This window comes from Vespa crabro, chromosome 14 (assembly GCF_910589235.1).
Source record: "Vespa crabro chromosome 14, iyVesCrab1.2, whole genome shotgun sequence".
In the NCBI taxonomy this organism is placed as follows: Eukaryota; Metazoa; Arthropoda; class Insecta; order Hymenoptera; family Vespidae; genus Vespa; species Vespa crabro.
The window spans coordinates 3,398,074-3,423,142 of record NC_060968.1 but is presented as its reverse complement, the minus strand read 5'-3'; the positions used below and the strand labels follow the sequence as shown (position 1 = coordinate 3,423,142).

General features: G+C 28.1%; 4 protein-coding genes across 5 annotated transcripts in view; 2 read left to right on the top strand and 2 right to left on the bottom strand.

Moving 5' to 3' along the window:
* The window catches only part of LOC124429249 (synaptotagmin-6), a 39,081-nt gene extending 31,116 nt beyond the window's left edge, over positions 1-7,965 (top strand). The window contains exons 3-10 of the mRNA XM_046974286.1: positions 470-530; positions 2,266-2,539; positions 4,761-4,994; positions 5,093-5,188; positions 5,708-5,981; positions 6,130-6,363; positions 6,792-6,959; positions 7,161-7,965. Coding sequence (XP_046830242.1) covers positions 470-530; positions 2,266-2,539; positions 4,761-4,994; positions 5,093-5,188; positions 5,708-5,981; positions 6,130-6,363; positions 6,792-6,959; positions 7,161-7,349 — 1,530 coding nt within the window. The 3' untranslated portion in view covers positions 7,350-7,965. The remainder of the gene's footprint in view (positions 1-469; positions 531-2,265; positions 2,540-4,760; positions 4,995-5,092; positions 5,189-5,707; positions 5,982-6,129; positions 6,364-6,791; positions 6,960-7,160) is intronic.
* Positions 7,966-11,064: 3,099 nt separating this feature from the next.
* LOC124429272 (caseinolytic peptidase B protein homolog) lies at positions 11,065-14,829 on the bottom strand. Its single transcript, XM_046974319.1, has 10 exons — positions 13,890-14,829; positions 13,746-13,798; positions 13,484-13,673; positions 13,148-13,398; positions 12,952-13,042; positions 12,662-12,869; positions 12,436-12,568; positions 12,142-12,354; positions 11,767-12,064; positions 11,065-11,678 (listed from the first exon to the last, which is right to left on the bottom strand). The coding sequence occupies exons 1-10, from the start codon at positions 14,242-14,244 to the stop codon at positions 11,533-11,535; spliced, it is 1,938 nt and encodes a 645-aa protein (XP_046830275.1). The 5' UTR covers positions 14,245-14,829; the 3' UTR covers positions 11,065-11,532.
* Positions 14,830-15,210: 381 nt separating this feature from the next.
* Positions 15,211-23,019, top strand: LOC124429271 (97 kDa heat shock protein). 2 transcript variants are annotated; one of them, XM_046974316.1, is made up of 12 exons: positions 15,211-15,609; positions 16,843-17,041; positions 17,394-17,750; positions 17,839-18,160; positions 18,245-18,500; positions 18,606-18,736; positions 18,824-19,110; positions 19,353-19,460; positions 20,889-21,014; positions 21,107-21,346; positions 21,454-21,744; positions 21,857-23,019. In XM_046974316.1, the coding sequence occupies exons 1-12, from the start codon at positions 15,494-15,496 to the stop codon at positions 22,037-22,039; spliced, it is 2,616 nt and encodes an 871-aa protein (XP_046830272.1). In that variant the 5' UTR covers positions 15,211-15,493; the 3' UTR covers positions 22,040-23,019. The 2 variants fall into 2 exon arrangements, with proteins under 2 accessions (XP_046830272.1, XP_046830274.1); XM_046974318.1 differs by lacking the exon at positions 19,353-19,460 and having other exon boundaries at positions 15,213-15,609.
* Positions 23,020-23,617: 598 nt separating this feature from the next.
* LOC124429270 (vacuolar ATPase assembly integral membrane protein VMA21 homolog) lies at positions 23,618-24,643 on the bottom strand. The gene is made up of 3 exons (XM_046974315.1): positions 24,314-24,643; positions 24,130-24,235; positions 23,618-24,023 (listed from the first exon to the last, which is right to left on the bottom strand). The coding sequence occupies exons 1-3, from the start codon at positions 24,326-24,328 to the stop codon at positions 23,884-23,886; spliced, it is 261 nt and encodes an 86-aa protein (XP_046830271.1). The 5' UTR covers positions 24,329-24,643; the 3' UTR covers positions 23,618-23,883.
* Between the last annotated feature and the right edge of the window lie 426 nt (positions 24,644-25,069).

Sequence of the window (25,069 nt, the reverse complement as noted above, 5' to 3'; positions counted from 1 at the left end):
TTAAAAAAGAAATATATATATAAAATCTCTCTCTCTGTCTCTCTCTCTGTCTCTCTCTCTCTCTCTCTCTCTGTCTCTCTCTTTTTCTCTTTCTCTCTCTCTCTCTTTCCCTATTGGTGATTAATTTTAGTGACAAATCATGCAAGAATAATACCTGCTAATTCTCCAATCCAATGATATTCGATTTCCAATTAATTGACCAATTAACGAACGAGTTTATTCATACGTTAATTTATTTATCTTTGATAAAGAAAATCGTATGGGAAAAGAAAGAGAGAGAGAGAGAGGGAGAGAGAGAGGGAGAGAGAGAGAGAGAGAGATGTTTCAATTTCCTAAGGGGTGATAATATTAGATATTAATTGATTTAGAAAATTATTATAATCCCTTTTATCCCTTCGATCTCTTGTATCTTCTTGTCTTTGTCTTTAGCTTTATTAACAAAGAACTTTTTTCTTTTTTATATTTTTAGGAATTCAACGTCGCCAAGGAACAACATACTATACAACCATCACCCGTAATGGTCGAATCAGGTATCCATTTTTTATTTTTAACTAGTATTTAAATGATGAGAAATTTCTTTTTTTTTTTTTTTTTTTTTTTTTTTTTTTTTTTTTTTTTCATCAAATGCTTCTGTCATACATATACGATTCTAATTTTATTACAATTATTTCGAATAAACAATTCTTTCTAAATAATATTAAAGTTTATATCAAACATTTACCATAATCATTTTGATTATTTTCAAGAATTCATTTTTATTACAAATAAATTTTTTTATATAGTAAGTAACCTTGGTCAAGCGTAAAAAAAGAAGAAGATATTTGTTTTTATTTTTTCGTCTCCTTGTTTTTCCCTATCTTTATTCTTTTTTTTTTTTAATTTCTCTCTCTCTCTCTCTCTCTCTCTCTCTCTCTCTTTTCGTCCTTCCCACGCGATAACTATGTCCCCGAAGTTTTACGCTCTCTCGATTATCTTTCATATTTAGATTTTTACGAGCTCACGGTGCGCCACTTGGCACTGTTTACGAGCGTTATGTTTCATATCCCCGTTATAAAAAGTGTGCACCACGTTGCAGGCAATTTTTATGCACTGTAAAAAAAGGGGTAGGTCGTTTCTAAGGAAAATAACGACGTAAAAAATATGCATTTGTACGTGTAAATTCTTTATCAAACGTATTCTCTTCCCTGACCTGTAACATTTTGAAATATTTTTTTTTAGAGAAATATATATATATATATATGTGTGTGTGTATGTATGTATGTATATATAAGACGATTAAAAATATATTTTTAAATTTTTTATTTTATATTTATTAAAAGAAAAAAATAAATAAATCGGATACGAAGAGATCGATAAAAATAAATGAGTTTGAAACCTCCTAGTTTGACGGTAAAATTTTATTAGATGTATTTTATATATTTGCAAATATATTTCATTCATTTATCGTATATACATGTGTGTATGTGTATATATATATATATATATTAATATTTTTCGATTTGTTTGTTGCCATTAAATTGAAAGAACGACTAGTCCATTTTAACTTTCCATCAATAAAATTTATTAATCGTATTCGCATTTGCGTGTTGAAACTTATAACGATTGAAATTCACGAAAATATTATAAAATAATTAGGGGAAAACAGAAAAATAAAAATAAATAATTAAAAATGAAAAAGATCAAACGATTTATGATATAAATCTTAATCAAGGAAAGAGATGAAAATCGATAAAATATATGATCAATCATAAGAATGAGATAAGAAAAGTATAGCGAAAGAATTTTTATTTATCAATGAATTAAATAATAATAATAATTAAAGGAAAGAAAGAATGAAGAAAAACTAAGTCGCAAATTAATAAAAATTTTTCCATTTCTACTTTCTATGTAAGAGTTATACGACGTAACTATTTTATACAATTTGTTTTTTTTTTTTTTTGGCCTTTAAAAGATATTTAATGTGAAATTTTGACAATCAAATTCAAACAACATAAATTTTCGAACGACGTTTTTATTAAAGCATTTTTTTTTCTTTTTTTATTACTATTTGATTTATCTCCTCTCACTTGTACATTGGTTTTTATATGAATTTATCGTAAATCATTCTAATAATCAGAAAATAACATTTTTTCTACGTTTTTTTTTTCTTCCTTTTTCTGTTTTCTAATAAAAATTTCTAATCATATATTTTTCACATCATTATATCGATCGGTATGATTATAAATCGATTGGAAAGATAAAAAAATTCGAATAATTATATTTTAGGAGGATTACCCCATCAAAGTCGTAGTTATCCGTGTGGTAGTGGGGGAAGTGGAAGTGGACGAGCCCATGGAAGAAATTCATCTGTCAGCTCGCAAAGTTCTCAAGAAGGTGCCTCAGGTCCTTCCCCTCATCGTGGTTCTTCCCCTCAAATCAAAGCGTTCGGACCCGATGGACGTCATCATCAGCAACAACATCATCACCATCATCATCATCATCATCATCATCATGATCCTTTACACGCCGCTTCTTCATATCCACCTAGCAGAAGTTCAAGGTTAATTCATTAAATTCCTTTTTATTTCTAATCGAGCTATTAGAAATTAAATTTTACTTTTCATTTTCATTGAAAGCTCGTTCTAGAAATATAATCAATTTTTCTTTTCAAGTAATTTGATTTGATATGAAAAATATAATTTTGGGTTTAATACAGGGTAAGCCAAGGAAAGTTCTTAAAACTGACATTGAACGTAGATCATCTCTTTTTGCAAGACTTTTTAGGCTCATTTTTTTTCTTTTTTTTTTTTTTTTTTTTTTTTTTTTTTCAAATTGTAAAAAAGCTCTTAAGATGGTAATTTTACAATCTATAAACCATAATGATCAATAGGCAACGCTTTATTATTAATTATTTTCTATAAAAAAAATTATTAATTCATTTACTTTGATAATTAATTTATTTATTTATAAATGTCAATAATGAAACCTAGAGAATATAGAGTATGCAATCAATGAGTACAGTTACGTATGACGGTGTTGCATACTCTATGGGGTTTAAAAAAGTTTCTTACTGATAGATGGCGCCCGCAAAGAACATTATCAACAATGCTTGGAGGATTGCCTATATCATAGGGGATATTTAATTATTAAAATTTAAATTCTCTTAAAAGAATTTTTATTTACTTTTACCAATTAATGAAGAAAAATAAAAAAAACAAAACAAAACAAAAAATAATCTCTATAGTCCATCATTAAAACTTGTTCGATCTAATGTAAAGGAGAAAAATCGAATAAATAATTGACAAGTTTTATATACATATTGGCACATCCTATAATATAATTGAATAGAAATTGTGATTAGAATTATTCAATTAGAGAATAATTAATAATATTTGAGTTTGTTAAGATATTGTAATAAAAATATACGATTATGCGAAATGATTTAAATAGATTTTATTGAAGTTCGAAGTGGAACTAAGATGGAGCGCCTTTTCATTCTTCTCCTTCGAGGTCATTTAATATCACTGATGGACGGTAGATATTCAATCTCGGTTGGTGCATTAGATGTCCGGCAAGATATAATGAGTCGCGTGGGTGTGTCTATTAGGCTAGGACTTGCTGTTAAACACGAACGACCGAACAGGGAAATAGCTACTCCAGCTGGCATTAAACTTTTTGATGGCGATACACGATAAGAATGATGATTGGCCGATCCAATTTCAGATAACGTAAAACGTGCTAACCCCATTTTACTTTTACATATATATATTTATATATATATATGTATATATATATATATATTTATGTATTTATGCATATAATCTATTTATTTATATATCCACTTGCGAAATGAATATTCATTCGTCTATATAGACTGGGCCAAAAAATCTTACGCGATTTTAAAAAACAATTACTCTTTTTCAAGACATTTTTCAAGTTAATATAGAAGTTTTTAAGTAGTAATCGATTTTTTTAATATCATCGAGAAACTTTTGTCCACCTTAAGGGGGTCCACCCTTTATATTAGGACTTAAGTAACTCCTCTGTTTTTTCTTTAAAAAAAAAAAAAAAACAAAACAAAAAAAAAACAAAAAAAAACCATTCTTGTTTATTAAGCTTATTTAAGTTAACTAGAAAAAAAAAAAAAACAAAAAAAAAACTTTAAAAAACGTAAGTAGATTAATCCTTTAAGTATAGTTTCTGCTTCTATCGAGAAAACTTTTATTGCGGTGAAAATATTATAATATAAGAAAAAAGAAAAATAAAAAAAAAAAAAAATAGGAAAAAAGAAGAACAAGTATTTAAAATGTAAATAATAAATTATTACCTTTGGAGTATATTAGTTATATGCGAGATATTTGTTAACTTTCGAAACTCGATTACGAACAATGCTTTTGTGATCCTATTGTTCATGAAGTTCAAAGAGTAGAGTATAGAGAGATGAAAGGTGTAGAATTTTGTTAGACAAATTATCATGCACAAAATGTTGGTTTAAATTTCAAAATAATTAAATTGAGAAAATTTTGTTGAAGGAAATCATTGTTGCTTTCTTTTTTTTTTCTTCTTTTTCCTTTATATATAATATTATAATTATACGCATATATATTTTCAATATATCATCATATACGGTATTTACTTTGAATATTATCAGAACGTTTGTTTTATATCTGAGAAATATCAATTTGCAAAGAATTACGATTCCTTTTTCCTTTTTCTTTTTTTACTTTTTTATTTCTCTCCTTTAACAATTGTTTTAAACAAACAATTTGCTTTTCCAATAGATCGCCATCACCAGCAAGAACAGCATCACTGGATGCAAGATGTGGAAGTCCCGCGAGTTATTCCGGAAGTCTACACAGCGGAAATGCTTCACCCTCACAAAGTTCTCTATCGTCATTAGCAACAGGCGTTAGTTCGTCTTGCGGATGTCCTTCGATTAGTGGCATCCAAGGAACGCCAAGAGCTAGTCGTTGTCTTTCACCACTTCTCATTCCTCCTCCGCGTGCTTCTATTAGGTAAATACAAGATAAAATAAATATTAGAAATATCTTCAATTCGACGTTAAATTAATTAAAATTAATCTAAATATAATTAATAATTTTAATTATAATAGCGATGGTGGTCCAGCACCACCAGCATCACCTTTAGGTTCGCTTCAACCAGATCTTTATCAAAGAAGAGATGGTCCAGTATTTTTAAGCGCTCGAAGGTAAGACAAATATAAATTAATGTAATAACATTAACATGTACATACACGTACATATCAATGATCGTAATGTTTTATTACGATAAATAATTCCAACAAGAGAACGAGAGAGAAAGAAAGAGAGAAATAAAGAGGGTATACATGTTTGTTCCTATAATATAGAGAGTAATTGGATCATCAGGAAATGGTCAATTTATTTAAGCGATATTCAAACAGTGTGGGAGATCAAATCACCGATTAAATGGCGTACACGTTAAAGCAGTACAATTTAACTACTGTCGTAGAAGCTGATTACTATTTAATGCCTAACTAGTACGTGTAGATAATCTTGTACGATGTATCGGCACAAAGAGAATTAAACAAAAAAAGAAAAAAAAAAAAGAAAGAATTGATTAAAAAAACAAAAGCTTTTTTTGTAATAATATATTATTACAAAAAAATATATATATGTATGTATGTGTGTGTGTGTGTGTGTGTGTGTGTGTGTGTGTGTGAAAAATCTCTTTTTTTTTTTTTTTGTAGAACCGGTAGAAGCCTCGGCCGATTGCATTTACGTTTGAAGTATGATTTCGATCGATCCGATCTCCACGTTCATCTAATCGAAGCACATGATCTAGCTGGCAGCGATCAAGGTGGTTTCAACGATCCTTATGTGAAACTAACACTCAGTCCTGAAGTTGATACACGCAAGAGGCAAACGCCGATTCATAGAAATGATCCTAATCCTTTTTTCGATCAACACTTTAAATTTCCGGTCAGTTATGAAGAATTACAGGACAAGACGTTGGTTCTACAGGTCATCAACTTTGTTATTTTCTATTTAATTTTTCTATCTAATCAATGCTATATTCTAATATTTTTGTAATATAAAAAATATTTAATTTAATTTTAATCGGAACCTAATTAAAAGACCGACACAGTCTTTTTTATTTTTTAAATTATAGGTATTCGATTACGATCGTTTCTCAAGAAACGACATTGTAGGATCAGTTAGGGTCGCGATGGACAGTTTAGAATTACCTTCTACTTCATCTTCCATCGAAGTTTGGGGCGAAATTGAACGTGAGAAAAAACCACCAGAGGAGATTCAAGAGGTTCTTCTTTCGCTTTCTTATTTACCCAGTGCCGAAAGACTCACTGTGGTTATACTCAAAGCAAGAAATTTATTCCCATCGCAGGTAATTAATTGCGTTCATAAAGAAAATTAATTGATATAATTAATTTAGAAAAAAAAAAAAATATATGTGACGCCTGGACATAGGCAATATTTCATTGCCTGTGAACGCCATCTATCAATAAGCAACCTCTTTTTTTATCCCGTAGAGTATGTAACCGATATTTACAAATTATGTATGACGGTGTTGCATACTGTGAGGGATGAGAAAAAATTTCTATATATAGCATTCGCCATTAATATAATCGACAATGTCCGCATGGTTGCATGTTTGCAGGCGGGACAATTACAATTATTAATTACATAAATAATTATAGGAAAAAGAAAAAGAGAATCTGTTAACTTTTTAAGATACATTAATTTTTCTCCTATTTCTGACTGATAAATAAAACTTTGACATTTGACATTGAAAAGAAAAAAAATTATATTTAGGAAAAGGAAACATTGGATCCATTCGTAAAGGTCAGTCTACTTTGCGGTGATAAAAGAGTAAAGAAGAAAAAGAAAACTGCTGTGAGAAAGGCAACGACGAGTCCTGTATGGAACGAAGCAATGACCTTCAATGTTCCTGCGACTTCTCTCGCAACATCCGCGATCGAGGTATGTAATGTCGTTTCTTAAAAATTTAATAATGATTTTCCTTCAAAAAAAAAAAAAAAAAATGGAGGAGAAAGAAAAAAAAAAGGAAAGAGTAACATCATTTCAAAAAAATTGCAGAATATTCTATTAAATATATAAGAATACACACGTTTTTCTTCTGTAAATTCGACAATAAAAAATTTAATTTTCTTTTCATAAAAGGTATGCGTCTTAGATTCAAGCAGCGAACTCATCGGTGGAAATGCTATAGTTGGCTCTTGTATAGTTGGACCAGCTACAGTATCATCAAGATCAGGATCAGAAAGTAGTACCAATCAGACTCGTGAACATTGGCATCATATGACTCAGTCGCCAAGAAAGACCATTGCCATGTGGCATACATTGCATTAGTTTTTTTCATTAGACTCTTAAACGTCATCGTTGAATATTTATCAAAGAATTTCCAATTGGGGAAATATCTCTTATAGAAGAATCCAAAAAGATATAATTCCGATATCCTTAAAGGAAGAAAGAATGAGAGAAAAAAAAAAAGAAAAAAAGAAAGGAAAAAGAAAAAGAAAAGAAAAAATGAAAAAATAAGAAGAGATCTAATTCAATTAATTTCGTATTAACTTTAGAAATTATTTAAAAGATTAATTGATCAAGATCTGATATTGATAAATGAAAGGAACGTGTTTTATCATATTAGCAAGGTTCGATACCAAACTATCAGGTACCATAATCAATAATTCGATCAACAAAGGAAAATATGTATCTCCTCCTCTTCTCCATACTCGTAATCTCTAATCTAAATAATCCCTTGTTCACTTTTGTGATAGCCTTAGGGAATATCGTTGAATAACGATATAAAACATAAAAACTAAGTAGTGTTATTATACATGTAAAACTAAAATAAAAAGGAAAAAGAAGAAGAAGAAGAAAAAAGAAAGAAAGAAAAAAAAAAAGAAAAGAAAAAGTTAAAAAAAAGTAAGAAAAGAAAAGGATTCGAAATTAATGTTATTGAAAATCCATTATCTCTCTGAATTATATTATTATCACGTTTATGTTACGTTCAATTTTAAAAAATATATATTATATAATATTATATATTTTATTGTATATGTATTATATTATAGCAGATTTATTATCAACCGTGAACTTATGAAAATTGAGATTTTTTAAATCTTGATCATTTAAATATAAGAACATATTCGTGTAATTAATGAAAATGTATCTGCTACAATTTAAATGGATTGAAGGTCCCGTTTTGTTATTAATATATTTCAATTAATTTAATATATTAAGATATATGTATATTATTAAGTTATGAAAATATCTTCGTAAGAAAAAAAAAAAAAAAAAAAAAAAAAAAAAGATAAAAAGAAAGAAAAGAGAGATAAAAAAAAACCATGTACCATTTTACTACGAACGTAAGTAAATCGTACAAACTAAAGTTTTAAGATAAAAATCATTTTAAGCTAAAAACGCATTTCAATGAAAACATTTAGTATTTCTAATAAAACGTCCGACAAGAAAGTCCGATATTACTTTTCATCGCATGTGTATTTAATTCAAAATAAATAAATAAAAAAAAAATAAATAAATAAATAAATAAATAAATAAATAAATAAATAAATGAAAAACAGAATAAAAAAAATAAACATAATTACAGGAGACTTAAACCGACTTAATTAGGCCTAAGCCTTCTTAAATGTGCAAAAAGTGTGGCCTCCAAAGAATATTAATAAAATAACAAGAAGGAAGGAGAAAGGAATTATAACAAAACAAAACAAAAAAGAATAAAAAACAATTAAAAAAAAAAAAAAAGAAAAAAGAAAGGAATTACAACAAAAAATATTCACGCACGGAAAAGACACGGCTTGTTATCGAATTCGAAGGCCTAAAAAAATATATGTCTCTCGTGTAAATGTATCTATTATTATATATAATAATAATAATTATTATTATTGTTATTATTATTATTATTATTATTATTATTATTATTATTATTATTATTATTATTATTATTATTATTATTATTATTATTATTATTATTACTATTATTAATTATTATTAAATTATAAACTATTAAACTATTAACTGTTCGCTATAATATTATTATATATATATATATATATATATATATGAATTAATATGTAATATATATATATATATGAATTAATATGTAATATATATATAATATACATATATATCGGAAGTCGTTATTGTTAATAATCGTACAATTATCGAAGCAAAGCAACAAAAAAATGCATAAACTGTAATGTGTAGCACGAGACTAATTCATATTCATGTCGTCGGAATATTTAAAGGAAGATGATCTAGATACCATCTCAATAAAAAAAAAAAAAAAAAAAAAAAAAAGAAAAAAAATAATAATAAAAATAGAAAAAAAAGGACAAAAAAAACAAAAATTTATTGATTTAACATATTGATATTACGATGTGTAATAAAGAAAATGGAAGATTTAAAGAAAATTATTGGAAGGATTATACATATATATATATACATATGTCTTATCTCGTTGCATGAATTTTCTGACCAAACTGTCATATCATAAAAAAAAAGATATTTTCAAATCCAAAAAAAAAAAAAAACACATAAATATTATTATTATAACTTAAGAGGATTCGAGTGTGAATCTTTTAATCGTTTGACTGAAAAAGGTCACGAATGCGACTAATGAGATCATTATAAAATAATGAAAAAAAAAAAAAAAAAGAAAAGAAAAGAAGAAAAAAAAAAGTAAAATGAAAACAAGAGAAAAGAAAAAGAAGAAGAATTAAATTACATAATCGTTATCATCCATATTATAAAAATGGGTATAATATATATAAGTAAATATATATATATATTTATATATATATATATATATATATATATATGTGTGTGTGTGTGTATATATATATATTATACATATGAGTACAATTATTATATAACGCAAAAATTGTGTAATATCAAAGGAATTTCGTGTGGGAGAAAAAAATGGGAGAGGAAAAAAATTAAAAAGAAATGGCTTAATGAAAAATAAAGATGAAGAGTAAAGAAAAAGGAAAAAAAAAATGGAGGGACGCTTTATTGTCGAGAAATAATCGGTCCGAATTGTACGCTTAAACTTATATTTACACAGTATTTCTATTGTTCTACGTACACATACAGCGAGAGGTATACTGTTTGTATTAAATTTACACGTATATACATATATACACGCATATTAACGCGTGCATATACATATACTTGAGATATATATATGTTTACCGCCGTATGAACAATCATCCCGGGTGTCTACCGAACTACTATTCTCTATCTTTAAACGTTTTTTAATAATTTTATTTTTTTTTTATATATATATATATATATATAAAAAAAAAAAACGATCTTACGAAGAAAGGAAAAAAAAAGAAATCTCATTTCAATTTCGATAATTAAAAATTGTTCCTTTATAAAAATATATTACCCTTGATATCCTTTACAGGAACTTTGTAAAGAGAAAAAAAGAAAAAAAAAAAATAGAAGAAGAAGAAGAAAGCGTTAATAATTTCTAAATCGATAGACACCCCGTTGGTCGGACCTGAATTTGCCTTGCACTGTATAGTGAAATACCGTCAGCATGTTAATTGTATATGTCAAGAATATTCTATCAAATGGAACTGCTTTTTATTCTATCGATTGTCAAATATAAAAAATGATGAACATAAAAGAAAAAAAAAAAGAAAAAAAAGAAAGAAAAAAAAAAAGAATTACGTTTTAACTTCTTCTATATTGTAATTGCAAATTAAAGGAAAACGAGCGAAAAAAAAAAAAAAAAAAATACAAAAAACAAAAACAGAAGGGAGAAATAGAAAAACTATTCTCCACAACTTGGTTTTGTGGATTTCTTACGAATAATATCTTATATCATCTTGGTACGTACAGTAATGTATCTTACATGTAATGTGTAATCTATATTTTTCTTGTAATGTATCCTTATCGTAATTTTATTCGTAATAAAGAATATATTATTTACATGGTAAATCGTGGATGTATTTGTGGAGTTTTTTTTTTTTTATATATATATAGATATCTTAAAAAAAAAAAAAAAAAAGAAAAAAATATTTCAAAAAAAAAATGCAGGAAATCATGTTTTATTAAAGTGATTATAATAATAATGTATACAACAATCAATTTATTTTCTTGGATATCATTAAGCAAGAAATTCTAATTATGTCATTTCAAATAATCTTCGAGCGCATATATATATCATACTAATTAATTTATAAAAAGCCATGTGAATAGAAAGAAGAAATTGAAAAAATAATATACTATGTTCTACCTAAACTAATGGAACATTTATTATATCTGTCAAAAGTGATGGCGTTAAAAAGCACGAAAAGAACGTTGTAGAGAAAAATCTTTGAAATTAAATATATATATATATATACAGTTTTATCTTAGTTCGAAATTGTATGACTAGTTACAGTGCAATGAAAAAAAATCTCATCTCATTTTTATCACATATTATTAAGTCAATTGTATCATTATATTGGTCTATCTATGGTCTATTTATATTTCTTAAATAATCTGAAATAATTTCAAATTAGATCAAAGAATTTACATTTTTAACTAAATTATCGGTTTCGGCGATCTCCACAAAATCTTTTACTCCTTTTGACCTAACGGAAAGGCATATACTTGCTCCATTTTCATGCCACTTTGCTTTAAGTAACACACAACATCCCTTTGCTATAATGCATTATATATATATATATATATATTATGAGATTGAATTAATTTAATTAATTTGCAAATAAAAATATTAATATATATATACCAATTTGTCCTCGTTCATGAGCAGCAGCCAATTGATTGACTACACGTCTTTCAACTTCATACTTAATCGAACGTGCACCATAATGAGAATCATATCCATCAGCTAATACTGATAAAACATCTCTCTCCCATTTTAATTCTATCATATGCCTTTCACGTGCACGTACAGCCCATGCCTCTAATTCTCGAGCTACTAATTTTAATAATTCTGCTCTAGAAAATGGTAAGAAGTAAACAATTTCATTTATTCTACCCAAAAATTCGTCTCTTCGAAAATACGCTTTCAATATCGGTCGTACCTATATGAATAATAATTTAATTAACAAATTAAAATTATTTTAATATTTTTTATATTAAAATAAAAAATTAATCGTACCACTTGATCTTTAAAATTACGTGATATTTCAATATGTTCTGGTTCTTGATCTTCGTTCGAATTTTTATCGAGTCTTTGAGACAATAAACGGTTTGCTTCTTCGCGAAGCTGAATGGCATATTCTGCGATCTCTTCGTTTGCTAAATTTGATGTCATTATAAATATAGCATTCTTACATTCAATCGTTTTTCCTTTACCGTCGGTTAATCTTCCCTATTGAATTATAAATATTAATTATCAGATCATTTTTTAATATCTAATTAAATATTTACTAATAACGTTTATTAATTATACCTCATCAAATAATTGTAATAGTACTGTTAAGACATCGGGATGTGCTTTATCAACTTCATCAAATAATACAACAGCATTAGGGCATTTTTTTAATAACTTTGTTAATTGACCACCACTTTCATGCCCTACATATCTAAACAAAAAAAAAAAAAAAAAAAGAAACAGAACATAAAAATTAGACATGAAAAATTAGTATAAGGGTTAGAAAATATATATATAAATATACCCTGGTGGTGCACCAATTAATTTAGCAACTTCGTGTTTCTCTTGATACTCAGACATATCTAAGCGAATAAAGCCACCTGATTTATTTTTATGAATGTATGCTGCTAATTGTTTAGCCAACTCAGTTTTTCCAATTCCAGATGAACCAAGAAATAAAAATACCAATGGATGTTCTTCATCTATCCAACCATTCTCTTTTCTCCTAATAGCTTAATGAATAATGATACATATTTTATATTTATTTGAAAGGAAAATATATTTTATATAAATTAAAAAGTTATATTTTCTTACTAGATGCAACAATAGAAATTGGTCCTTCCTGTCCAACAATGTGCTGTTTAAGACGTTGTTCCAATGGAAATCTACGCCGTTCTTCTGCTTCCTAAAGTTAATGATCAAAATTATGGGTAGAATTCCAAAAATTCTCAAAGAATATACATATCAAACAACAGAATATTTATGATTATTTTTTTAGATATATATATACTTTTTCTTTCAAAATTTCATCAAACATTATAGCATATTTGATAAGCATTTCTTTAATTTCTCCTTCCTTTGTGTATTCTACTGGTCGATGTCCTGCATCATTTTCAACAGTAGGATTTGCTCCTGCATCTAATAATGCCTTTACACAACTTTTAGAATTAGCTAGTACAGCATAATGTAATGCTGTGAAACCATGAAATGTAGCTTTACTGTTCAATCCATCAAAGAATTCATCTGATCTTCTCTCAAATACTAAAGATTATTTTGATGCCATTAAAAATATAATTATTTATTAATTTACATCATAAATATTAATAATTAATTTTATTGAAAATACCTTCTCTTATGTGTAAACTTTTTTGCGTAGCAGTTTTATAAACATTAATAAAATTGTCTCCTGCATTTAAGTCAGCACCTTTTTCTATCAAAAATTTAACTGCATCTCCCTTTCCATTTATTGCTGCTGCTTGTAAAGCAGTCCAACCCAATGGATGTCTCTCATTCACATCGATACCATCTGACAATGCCTGTATAATGAAATACAACAAAATAACTCCATTTCTTTAATACATGCAACAATCAAAAATTCATTTACATACTTTTTTAAGTTCTGGTATATTGCCATATTGTGCTGCACGAAAGAAACGCTTTTCTAGATCACATAAAATGTATATAAATGTTAGAAATAGAAATAATATTAAAATGTGATACATTTTATAGTCAAATACTACATAATATTTTACCTCTAGTAAAATCAGGAGAATCACACAAAGCTGTGACAAGGCCAATACCTCCTAATATTAATCCTAGATTTTTATAACGGCTTTGATTCGTATCACTCTTTCCTATTCTGAGTGAACCAGTTATATACTTAAAAACTAATGGATTACACTTTGTATAGAATGCATCTATCAATTTACATAATGGATAAGCCTGTTTCTCTAGAATATAGCAAAACTGTCCATAACCTCTACCATACTGACAGAATGTATCCCTGATTCTACCATCCTTTCCAAGCTTCAAATAATTTAATATTATTTCCGTATGTTTAGGACTCCTCATGGTGAGATATAATTTCAAGTTACACCACCGTGACATTTTCAAAGTATTATTTCTTTTACTTTATTACACACGTGACTTTTTTTGGAAAACATACATACATTATAATATTAACTAATATTTGGTGCTCCTTTGAAACGATTGATAAATCCGTGTTTATAATTTTATAATTCGTTATCTCGATAAAATTAATATCCATATTTTTTATAAAAATTTAAAAAAATCATTTATTTCGATTAAATGCGAACATACTCTAAGAGGATCCATTGACAATTATGTAGAAAAAAAACATGTATGTTTTTCAAAGATATAATACGTAATTGAAAATAATGTATTATAAATGTTACATATAATTTCTGATTAAAATATTAAATAGATATTAATCGTATAAGAAGGTTAGTATCGATCCAACACGTAACATACAACAAAAATTTCATCGATCTAATCGCGTGGTCTTGAGTAACGAAAAGAATTTAGGTCATTTGCGTAGAATCGAATAATTATCTAAAATAATAATTACATCCTGAATATTGAAATAAAAGAAAAACTAAAAGCATTCGTAAGAAATGTATAACGTCATCAAAAAATATTCGAAGGACGAAGGAATGACGATAATTTTGAAAATTAATTGACCGCCGACCATTTTCTAAGTCGAGCCAATCATATTCGGCCAACGCGGTGACGAAAAATTCAAATTTTCTTTAAAGAAATGAAATTCATTCAAATTACCCTCGCAATTCTAAAACATTATCGATCGTTTTTAAAAATTATTTTAATTTATTCAACATATTTTGAAAAAAATATATAATTTTATTCAATTATCAAAAAATCAATCGTAATCGATTGTTCGAGAAAACACATATGCGTTTTGCATTGCGGAAAGGTATTACGTCGCAAGTTTCCAGAATATTCCAGAGGAAGTTATTGACCAATCAGAGAGCTTCTAACCAGCGCCATGATGTTTCAGCGGGCTATAGCAGAAAGCTATCGTCATAGTCACGATCGGAAGGATACTCTCTTTCAGTTTATCGTATGCTACTTGAGCGAGCGGATGCTTGTGACAGTGTGTCGCTTTATTAACAAAATTAAGGCTTCAAAAATTTTCTCGAACTATCACATTCGATTTACGTTTCTTTATCTTACGAAATCGTTATCGCAGAGTGATTGAGGATATACATACATATATATATATACATATATATATATAAAAACAAAAAAAAAACTAATTCAATTGATTCGTGTATACAGTGTCGTTAGGAGAACATCGTACAAATTCAAGAAATCAGCCATGGCTGCTATGTCCGTGATCGGGATCGACTTCGGTAATGAGAGCTGTTATGTAGCCGTAGCAAGAGCGGGAGGTATCGAGACTATAGCCAATGATTATAGCCTTCGTAACACACCGTAAGTTTCGTCATTCTTATCGGAAGATTTTGTCATTTTCTCTCTCTTTATTATTCCCTCTCTCTTTCTCTCTCTCTCTTCCTCTCTCTCTTTCTCTCTCTCTTCCTCTCTTTCTCTCTCTCTCTCTCTCTCTCTCTCTCTCTCTCTCTCTCTCTCTCTCCCTTTTTCATCATTGAGAAGACTGCTGATCTCTCTTAACATGCCGGTCTTTTTTCATTCGTACACTTTTTATTTTTCTTTCGTAAAAATATCTCGACAATGGTATTTTCTTTCATCTATCATCGACAAAGAAGAAGATCCATGGGCGCTCCGTCGTCTAATACCAAAAATGGTAAAACGTCGAATTATATTTTTGATCGATACCGATGATTCGCCGCCAACGATCATTCTCTTTTTATGATTTCGATGTAAATTTTGTCTTACATGATCATTTCGAGTTTTATGTTTAAATTAAATTTTTATTTATATATTTATTTATTTATTTATTTATTTATTTATTTATTTATTATTTTTTTTTTTTTTATTATTATTATCAAAATATATTCGAATCTTTTTTCGTCCATTCCTATAAAATTTCTCTTTCATTTTCTTCCCTCTATTTGTATTCGTTCGATAAATTTCGAACGAAAATTTTTTTTTCCCTTCATTTCATCGTGAAATACATTAATTCCAATATGATTCGCTGATATCTATTTCTTTATATATATATATATATATTTTTTTTTTACACACACTAGAAAAAGACATGTCCCACTACGTTAGATTTTTATTTTGTTTTTCACGTGTCTTCGCATCTAAAATTATCTGTGACAGTCAGGAATATACCTGTTATATACATTTTAGCGCGGCATACTGTGTCATATGATATGTGTAATATAACGAATATAAAATTCATGGAGAACAAATTTTGTTAAAAAAAAAAAAAAAAAAAAAAAAAAAAAAAAAAAAAAAAAAAAAAAAAAATCAATCATTTATTACACAACATATTTTTTTTGTATAATTCTTATCATGATATTATCATACATCATCATACCATTCATTTTCTAGAGGAAACATTATTGATCCGTTGAAAGAATTTTCTAGAATTAACTGGAATTGCATTATCTTCTTAAATAATTATTATATTTTATATTAAGGAATAATTATAAATTAAATGGTAAAAGATTGAAACGATTTTCTTTTTCTTCCTTTTTTTTTTTCTTTTTTTTTTTTTTCTCTCCTTCTATATTTCAGATCATGTGTAGCATTCAGTGGAAAAAATCGTGTACTTGGTGTAGCAGCAAAAAATCAAATGGTAACCAACATGAAGAATACCATTTATGGATTCAAGAGGCTTTTAGGTAGAAAGTTTAATGATCCCCAAGTACAGCGTGAACTTAAAGGTTTAACATATAAAACCTCCCAACAGGCGGATGGAAGTATTGGGATACATGTAAGCTCTATTTAGATCATAAAAAAAGTTCATTCATTCTTCTAATACTATAAATTATTTCACTGTTGTACATTTGTAACCTAAAATTATATTACACAAGTCTGTTCGGTAGCTTCTAACAACGAAGAATGAGAATTAATTGGCAGTTTTCCAACTACTTTACAGTTTATGAGGACTCAGATTTTATTTATATCATTTTAACATATATTATGCACGATGAATCAGAATTTCATTGAGTTTATAGTCCTCATGAATAGTTTATATTAGTTTAGATTAAATATATGATAATAAATATTTGATAAAAATTCTTTCTAAATCTTTGCTTAGACTTTCTATGTTTTATTATTTACAGGTACAATATTTAGGAGAAGAACATATTTTTTCACCAGAACAAATAACTGCAATGTTATTCACAAAATTGAAGGATACTTCTGAAACGGCACTTCAGACAGCAGTCAACGACTGTGTCATATCTGTTCCATCTTATTATACGCAAAATGAAAGGCAAGCTTTGCTTGATGCTGCACGTATTGCAGGCCTAAATGTTCTTAGATTGTTTAACGAAACAACTGCCACTGCTCTATGCTATGGTATTTATAAACAAGATTTACCAGCTCCCGAAGCACCACCAAGAAACGTTGTTTTCGTTGATTGTGGTTATGCTAGCTTACAAGTATGTGTTTGTGCTTTTCATAAAGGAAAACTCAAGGTTTGTATTGTATTATACCTTATTTATTAAATAAATATATTAACAAAATTACTTTAAATTATTTACAATCTATTAATATTTATTACAGATGTTATCTAGTGCAGTCGATAGTAATTTGGGTGGTAGAGATATAGATATTATCTTAGCAGAACATTTTTGCAAAGATTTTCTAGCTCGATATCGCATAGATCCACACACAAATCCGCGGGCGTACTTAAGGTTACTTGCCGAAGTAGAAAAATTGAAGAAACAAATGTCAGCCAATTCTACTACTCTTCCGCTTAACATCGAATGTTTTATGAATGAGATGGATGTTCATGGTGAAATGAAACGATCAGACATGGAAACTATGTGTAGTCATTTATTCAAACGTGTTCAAACAACAGTTTTACAATGTCTAGCAGACTCTAGTAAATATTTTCAATTATTTCAAACAATATTCTTCCCTATTAAAAAAGAACAATGTTATATCTTACACTAATATTTTATTTCAGAATTAAGAATATATGAAATACATTCAATAGAAATAGCTGGTGGATCTACTCGTGTCCCTGCAGTGAGACGTGTAATCGAAGATTTATTTGGTCGTTCAGTATCAACAACATTGAATCAAGACGAAGCGGTTTCTCGTGGTTGTGCATTGCAATGTGCAATGCTTAGCCCTGCAGTTAGGGTTCGAGAATTTTCGGTCACCGATATACAACCGTATCCATTGAAATTGACATGGGATCCTACTCAAGGAGAAGAAGGGTAAATGTTAAAAATAGCTTATTTAACAAATGAATACTAAAAAAAAAAAAAAAAATATTTTTATATATATAAATATTTCAATTTTTTGTATTATACATTATATAGAGAAATGGAAGTGTTTGGACATAATCATCCAATCCCATTTTCGAAGATGCTAACTTTCTATCGTTCAAATTCATTTACGCTTACGGCTAGCTACAATACGCCTCCATCATCATATCCTGAAACACATATTGGTATGCATATATTTCTCTTGCAAAATTTAAATAATTAAAATGAAAAAGAAAAGTATTCTCATTAATTCTTCTTCTTCTTCTCCTTAGGTGTCTTTGTTATTAAAAATGTTAAACCAACACCAGAAGGTGAGGCATCGAAAGTTAAGGTAAAAGTGAGAATAAATCTCAATGGCATCCTTACTATTGCATCGGCATCGCTCGTGGAGAAACGTGAACCAACGCAACAAGAGAAAGAAGAAGAAGAAAAATTATTGCAACAACAACAGCAACAGCAACAGCAACCAAATAATATGGATGTCGAACAGCAACAACAGGATAATAAGAAAGATAAATCTGATCAAGAAGCACAAGCTAATGAACCGCCAGCACCAGAGGTAAATTTATTTTTATATAATTTTAATGATTTCTTTATTGATTTATATAATAATAATGTGTGGTATATTTAAAAATATAATTATAATATATAATCATATATCAATGATATAACCATATATTTGTCCATTGGTGATCATTAACAGGGGGCAAAATATCACATGTAACAACTATATATATATATTTCTTCATATATATATATATATCTTCAGATGCATGATTATGTAAGTTTGTTGTGGTTTAGGTGAGCATGGATAAGACTCGAAGGAACTCAGATGCTGACAATACTGGAAGAGGTGTTAGGGGTTCTGCCCCTTCCTGCTCCTCGAGGATTCTCTCTTGGTTCAGCTCGGTACGCGACACACTACCTCTACTTGGACCCATACGCATAGATTTCTTCAGCAATTATTATGCTGATTTTATTTCTTACATTTGCTTCAGTTAGGTCATCATTATTATGTCATATTATTATACTAGTCGTGATTATCCTATTATTCATAAATATCAAAGGCATTGGCTGTCTTCTCTATCATTAAATTCTTATTGAATTCATCGTTTGTATTTTAATCGCGATTTGGTTTATCATTACAGGGTGCAATGAAAGTTCTGCACGTATTTCATCAATTGAAAATACTTTCTCTATACTTCTTCAATACCTGAAACAAATCTTCTATACTTCATATTGCCATGCAACAACGTATTTGATGTGATCTTTCATGTTGTACATACGTAGTTGAATACATTGAAAAATTTAGATATCACCATTGAATCAATCGCACAAAATCCATATATTTTCTCTTTCATGTTGTGTATATATATTTAACGAGTTTTAGGATAGAGCTATATATATATATATTTATTATTTATTATTACAATGAAAAGCACACTTGCATGAAATATCAAATGCATATTAAAATCCTGAAACTCTGTGTCGATTTCTTCTGCAATCTCGACCATTTAAGGATTATCTTTGGTAGTCATATCTCCATTCTTTAATCAGCATGGAGTATTAGTAAAAATGTTATAATAGTTCTAGATATATATATGTACATATATATATATATACTGAAAGTATAGTGCATATGGGTCCAAGATACAGCTGTGTCAGCCGTGCTGTCTGTCTTTGCTCTGCTATTCTTTAAACTGGGTCGCAGAAGGAAAAGAGACAGTGATATTTCTTCATATGACTGCCATCTTGTAGTTGTGTGAATTATTACTAGTTGTAAAGGCAGGCAATGCGGGTTCAGTTTTCTATTCGTACAAACGTATAAATTATGTATTTCTTTAAGAGAAATACACTTTTTAATATTCTCATAAATGTTTTAATCATCGAATGAAACTGTACGAATTATAAACTGCTATACGCATAAGAACTTGTCCTTGTGCTCATCTTTATTTAACAATTGTCGACGCCTGATTTCCAATTTGAATCTTCTCGTGTTCTTGTCTAAGCTTTTCTCTCTTTTTTTTTTTTTTATACTTTACACATTGTTATGATTTTATTTATATATATATATAAATCTAATAAAGTAACGTATCAAAAATACAAAAATAAAAACAAGTTGCAAGAAAGTAATAATGTGTACAATGGAGGTAAGTCGAAAGAAAAAAAAAATATAAAAAAGAAATATGTATATGTTTGAAAGAACGAAGCTTTCTTGTAAATGTTTTTTCTAATACGACCTACATCGTGACCTATTTTTTTTATCTATCGTAGGTGTAAATATATTATAAAAATAAATAAAGAAACAACGTTATCGTATAATTATATATGTTTCAGGGAGATGATAAAGGAGAAGATGCCAAAGGCAAGAAAAAAGTTCCTGTACGTACCGTCGAATTACCAATCGAGGCAAATGTTAATGGACTATCTCAAAGAGAGTTAGATGCGGCCTTAGAAAAAGAGGTATTGTTATTTTTCTTTTCGTTCTTTGGAATAGAAAATTTCTATTGTATCAATTTAATTCTTCAGGTTTTTTTTTTATTTTTAATATATAGTGTAAAATGATTGCTGAAGATAGACAGGAAAACGAACGTATAGATGCACGTAATGCATTAGAGGAATACGTTTACGATTTACGCAGTAAACTTACCGATGATTATCAATTGGCAACTTTCGTTACGGAAGGTGACAAAGATTCACTTAGCCGTACGTTAGATGAAACTGAAATTTGGCTTTACGAGGAAGGTGAAGATTGTCAAAGACAAATTTATATAGATCGTTTGACACGCTTAAAGGTAATGTAAAAGAAATAAAAGAGAAAAAAAAATATATATATATATATATATATACGTGTATATTAGAGTAACAATATGTTAACTATTGATGATTATTTATTGGATAGGCGCAAGGTGAGCCAATAAAAGAAAGGAGACGAGAATTCGAAGGAAGAGGTCATGCATTGGATGACCTAGCAGGTGCATTACAACTTGCCAAAAAGGGAATAGATAACATTAAGGCTTCCTTTGGAAAGGACGATAAATATTCTCACTTAACGGATGATGAGATAAAGAAGGTTGAGAAAATAGTTCAAGAGAAATGGGCTTGGTTGGAAGAAAAACGTGTTGTACTTGCTGGTACTCCACGTACGCAACAGCCACCAGTAACTGTATCTCAAATACGTTCGGAAAAACAGGTAAATTTGTTAATAAATTTTATTTTATGGAATAATTTTAAGGATTAATATATATATATATATATATATATATATATATATTATTGATATTTATTTATTTATGATTATCTAGGCATTAGATAACATTGTATTGCCAGTTTTGAATAAACCTAAACCTAAGGTAGAACCTCCTAAAGAGGAAAAACCAAAGGACAAAACTGCAAATGATCAAAAGAGTACTAATCAGAATAGCGAGGGCGACGCTCATCAAAATAATCAACCACAAACCGAAGAAGAAAAGATGGATGTTGAGTAACAGTCGTCTCGATTTATGTTTTTCTAATATTATTAAATTTACCAAGATTGAGAAATGGTGAATATTTCATTATGAAATCATCTTCATCATTGTCACACAAGCGCCTGATATGACTTAGTTAGACAGCACATGTTGTTTTTCTATTTCTGTATCTGTTTCTCTTTCTCTCTCTCTCTCTCTCTCAGTCTGTCTTTTTCTCTCTTTTTTTCCTCTCTTTCTCTCTCTCTCTCTCTCTCTCTCTCTCTTTTGTTTTATTTTCCTTTAATTATTATCAATCTGATAAACTTTTAGTTCGTTGAGCGATCGTTTGTTATTCGGAAGTGAGTGTCTTGGAAATGCAGATAAATAATACACCCCAGGTGAGAATAGCTTTAGTAATTACATAATGAATTATTCGTACTATCGTGTCATTCATATATTGTAATATATATATATATATATATGTATGTATATATATACATACATACAAAATATAGATGTATGCAAATGTAGTATATGTATACAGGGTAGGAAATCACTTAAAATATTAAAAGTTTATTAAATTCATTAAATGTATAATAAAAATAATATCACCGGTCTTAAATAATTCGACTCGGAGAAATTTTATTCCACCCTGTATACATGTATCATCTTTTTCGTACCTTTGTGACATATTTTAGGTGATATAACAAATTTATGAGAGATTTATTATATAATTAATAAATTTCCAAGACACGATTTAATAAAGAAAATTGCTCTGCCAGTGAGATACTCAAAAGAGACTTCCTGAGTATTCTAATGCCAGTGAAAATTTCTAATGCTAAGTTAAATTAAAATTAACTAAATTAAATTGTGAAGTAGGAAACATCGCTGGCGATCTTATATATTTAAAATAACACATATTGTTCATTCCATCGTTTTCGAAAGCGGACAGCGAAAATCTACTGTCACACAAATTTATGTTGCATTTATGATACTTAAATAAATTAATGTTTCACTTATTGAATTTACCAAGCCTGCTATAGTAGTCACATTGAGTAAGTATTAGGCAGCTGTAGCTTTATAAAAGCTACTCTCTTTCTTAAGTAAAAACAAGTACAGTGAAGGAAAGGACTGTTGTTATTTTCATTAATTTTCATAATGAAAATTGAGCTTTCAATACCGGAATAGTAAAGTTCTAGTTCCTAGTTAATTAGATATACTTGTAATTTTACATAGTGACAATGTGTATATAATTAATAAGCTTTGGTACATTTCAGCCATTTTATTTTTGATTATTCATTACTTTAACATATGTAATATCTCTATCTTCTGGTCACAGCAAGGCACGCACATTTTTTTTTTTTTTATTTTTATTTAATTTAAAAATAATGCCTTACATATATTGATTATAATAACACTATTATTTATGCTTGATAAAAATAAAGAAGAAATTAAAAAGATAAGAATACATAGCTATTTATTGTCGATATTATATTCAATGATCGTAATATGATTTTTCATTCATTTTTGAAAAAACATTAAATAACGAAAGTTTATTGAAATTAAAAATTAAATCATCTACTCCCAATATCTATATTAATATAAAAAATATTATAATAGAGTTTTAAATTCAATAGGAATGTTATTCATTTTCAACATATTTTTTTCATCATACAAATGATATTAACTTTTGCTATATCATGCACCTGATATATCTTACATAATCAAAACACTTTGTATATTAAATATCATCAAGCTTATGTAAATTATATATTACAATTATACAAGCGAACCACATTTTCTGTTAACAATGTCTTGACTGTGATTAAATGTAGATGAATCATGAAAGTGTACTAAATTGCACGCGTGGACTAATAAAAGGACTAATCTTTCTTGACTTCTGTCTTAGATCGTTCGTCAAAATATGCTCTGTATATAAAGGCTCCCAATGCAATATGTAAGACAACGATTGCAACTCCTGCCGAATATACATTGCTAGGTATACTATTTGTTCCCAATAAACCTGTAAAAGCATTAAAGATATCAAAAAAATTTATCATTGTCGATAAAGAATTATGTTTATGTATAAAGAAATATATATATATATATAAGAATCATTAAATTAATACCATCGAATATAAAGATTTTGCTCACAAAGAACGACAGCACAGGTAAAACTAATATTATTAAACAGTGATACAATACTGTCTTAAAAATTTGCAATTCTGGTAATTCCTGAAATGGAAAAACATTGATCAATCTTATAAAATTTTATCAATATGATTTTCAACATGTTTCCATCACGACACTTACCTTTTTATTTGACATGGTATATGAATAATATATTCCAATATAACTTGCAAAAAGAAACCAATATAATATTGGTCAAATGAAAATACGTTGATATTTATATTAATGAAAACATGACATTAAATAATACTGCATTTAAGTACATAGTTATAAAAAGCTAATAACCAGACCAATATTAATGAAACGTAGAAAGAAAATTATTAATTTTATTCTACACTTCTTTGCAAACTAATCACAAATAAACGTCACACAACCGGCTTAATAATAAATTGTAGAAAATTTAGCTGTATTCATGTTATAACGCTTTTAGCATGAAGATTAATCACGTGCATACAGTATCGCCAACATTGCGAACAATGGCGCCAAATTTAAATATAACGGTAGAGAAACAATTTCGATTTACGTAATTGCAACGAGTCATATTATTATAATAAACAGAAAGAATATTTTATTAACTCTAACTTATAAATAATTACTCTTATTAATTTTATTTTAATTTGAAAATACAAATATGATCATGCAAAATGATTTATTTCAATAAAATTATCGATGTACATAAGTTATTATATCGATATCGTGTTCTTTTCAGAGACCGATCGTGATTGGTCCGTTTTATGTAACGAGTCAACGACGGAAATGGCGGTGAATGTAAGAAATATTAAGAATTCAAATTAAAGGTAAATAATTTCTAATTTTATTCACGTACAAACATTTTAATTTCGATAATTATTACAAAACGAAACTTTCAGTATGAAAATA

Coding starts and splice junctions, on each gene's coding strand:
- LOC124429270 (XM_046974315.1), bottom strand. Junction 24,024..24,129: donor CAAAATCTTTATATTCGATG/GTATTAATTTAA, acceptor ATGCTTTTACAG/GTTTATTGGGAACAAATAGT.
- LOC124429271 (XM_046974316.1), top strand. CDS start 15,494: ATGGCTGCTATGTCCGTGATCGGGATCGACTTCGGTAATGAGAGCTGT. Junction 17,042..17,393: donor ATGGAAGTATTGGGATACAT/GTAAGCTCTATT, acceptor TATTATTTACAG/GTACAATATTTAGGAGAAGA. Junction 21,347..21,453: donor ATCGTTTGACACGCTTAAAG/GTAATGTAAAAG, acceptor TTTATTGGATAG/GCGCAAGGTGAGCCAATAAA.
- LOC124429272 (XM_046974319.1), bottom strand. CDS start 14,244: ATGTCACGGTGGTGTAACTTGAAATTATATCTCACCATGAGGAGTCCT. Junction 13,399..13,483: donor AAGTTTACACATAAGAGAAG/GTATTTTCAATA, acceptor AATAATCTTTAG/TATTTGAGAGAAGATCAGAT. Junction 12,065..12,141: donor GTAATTTTAAAGATCAAGTG/GTACGATTAATT, acceptor TTATTCATATAG/GTACGACCGATATTGAAAGC.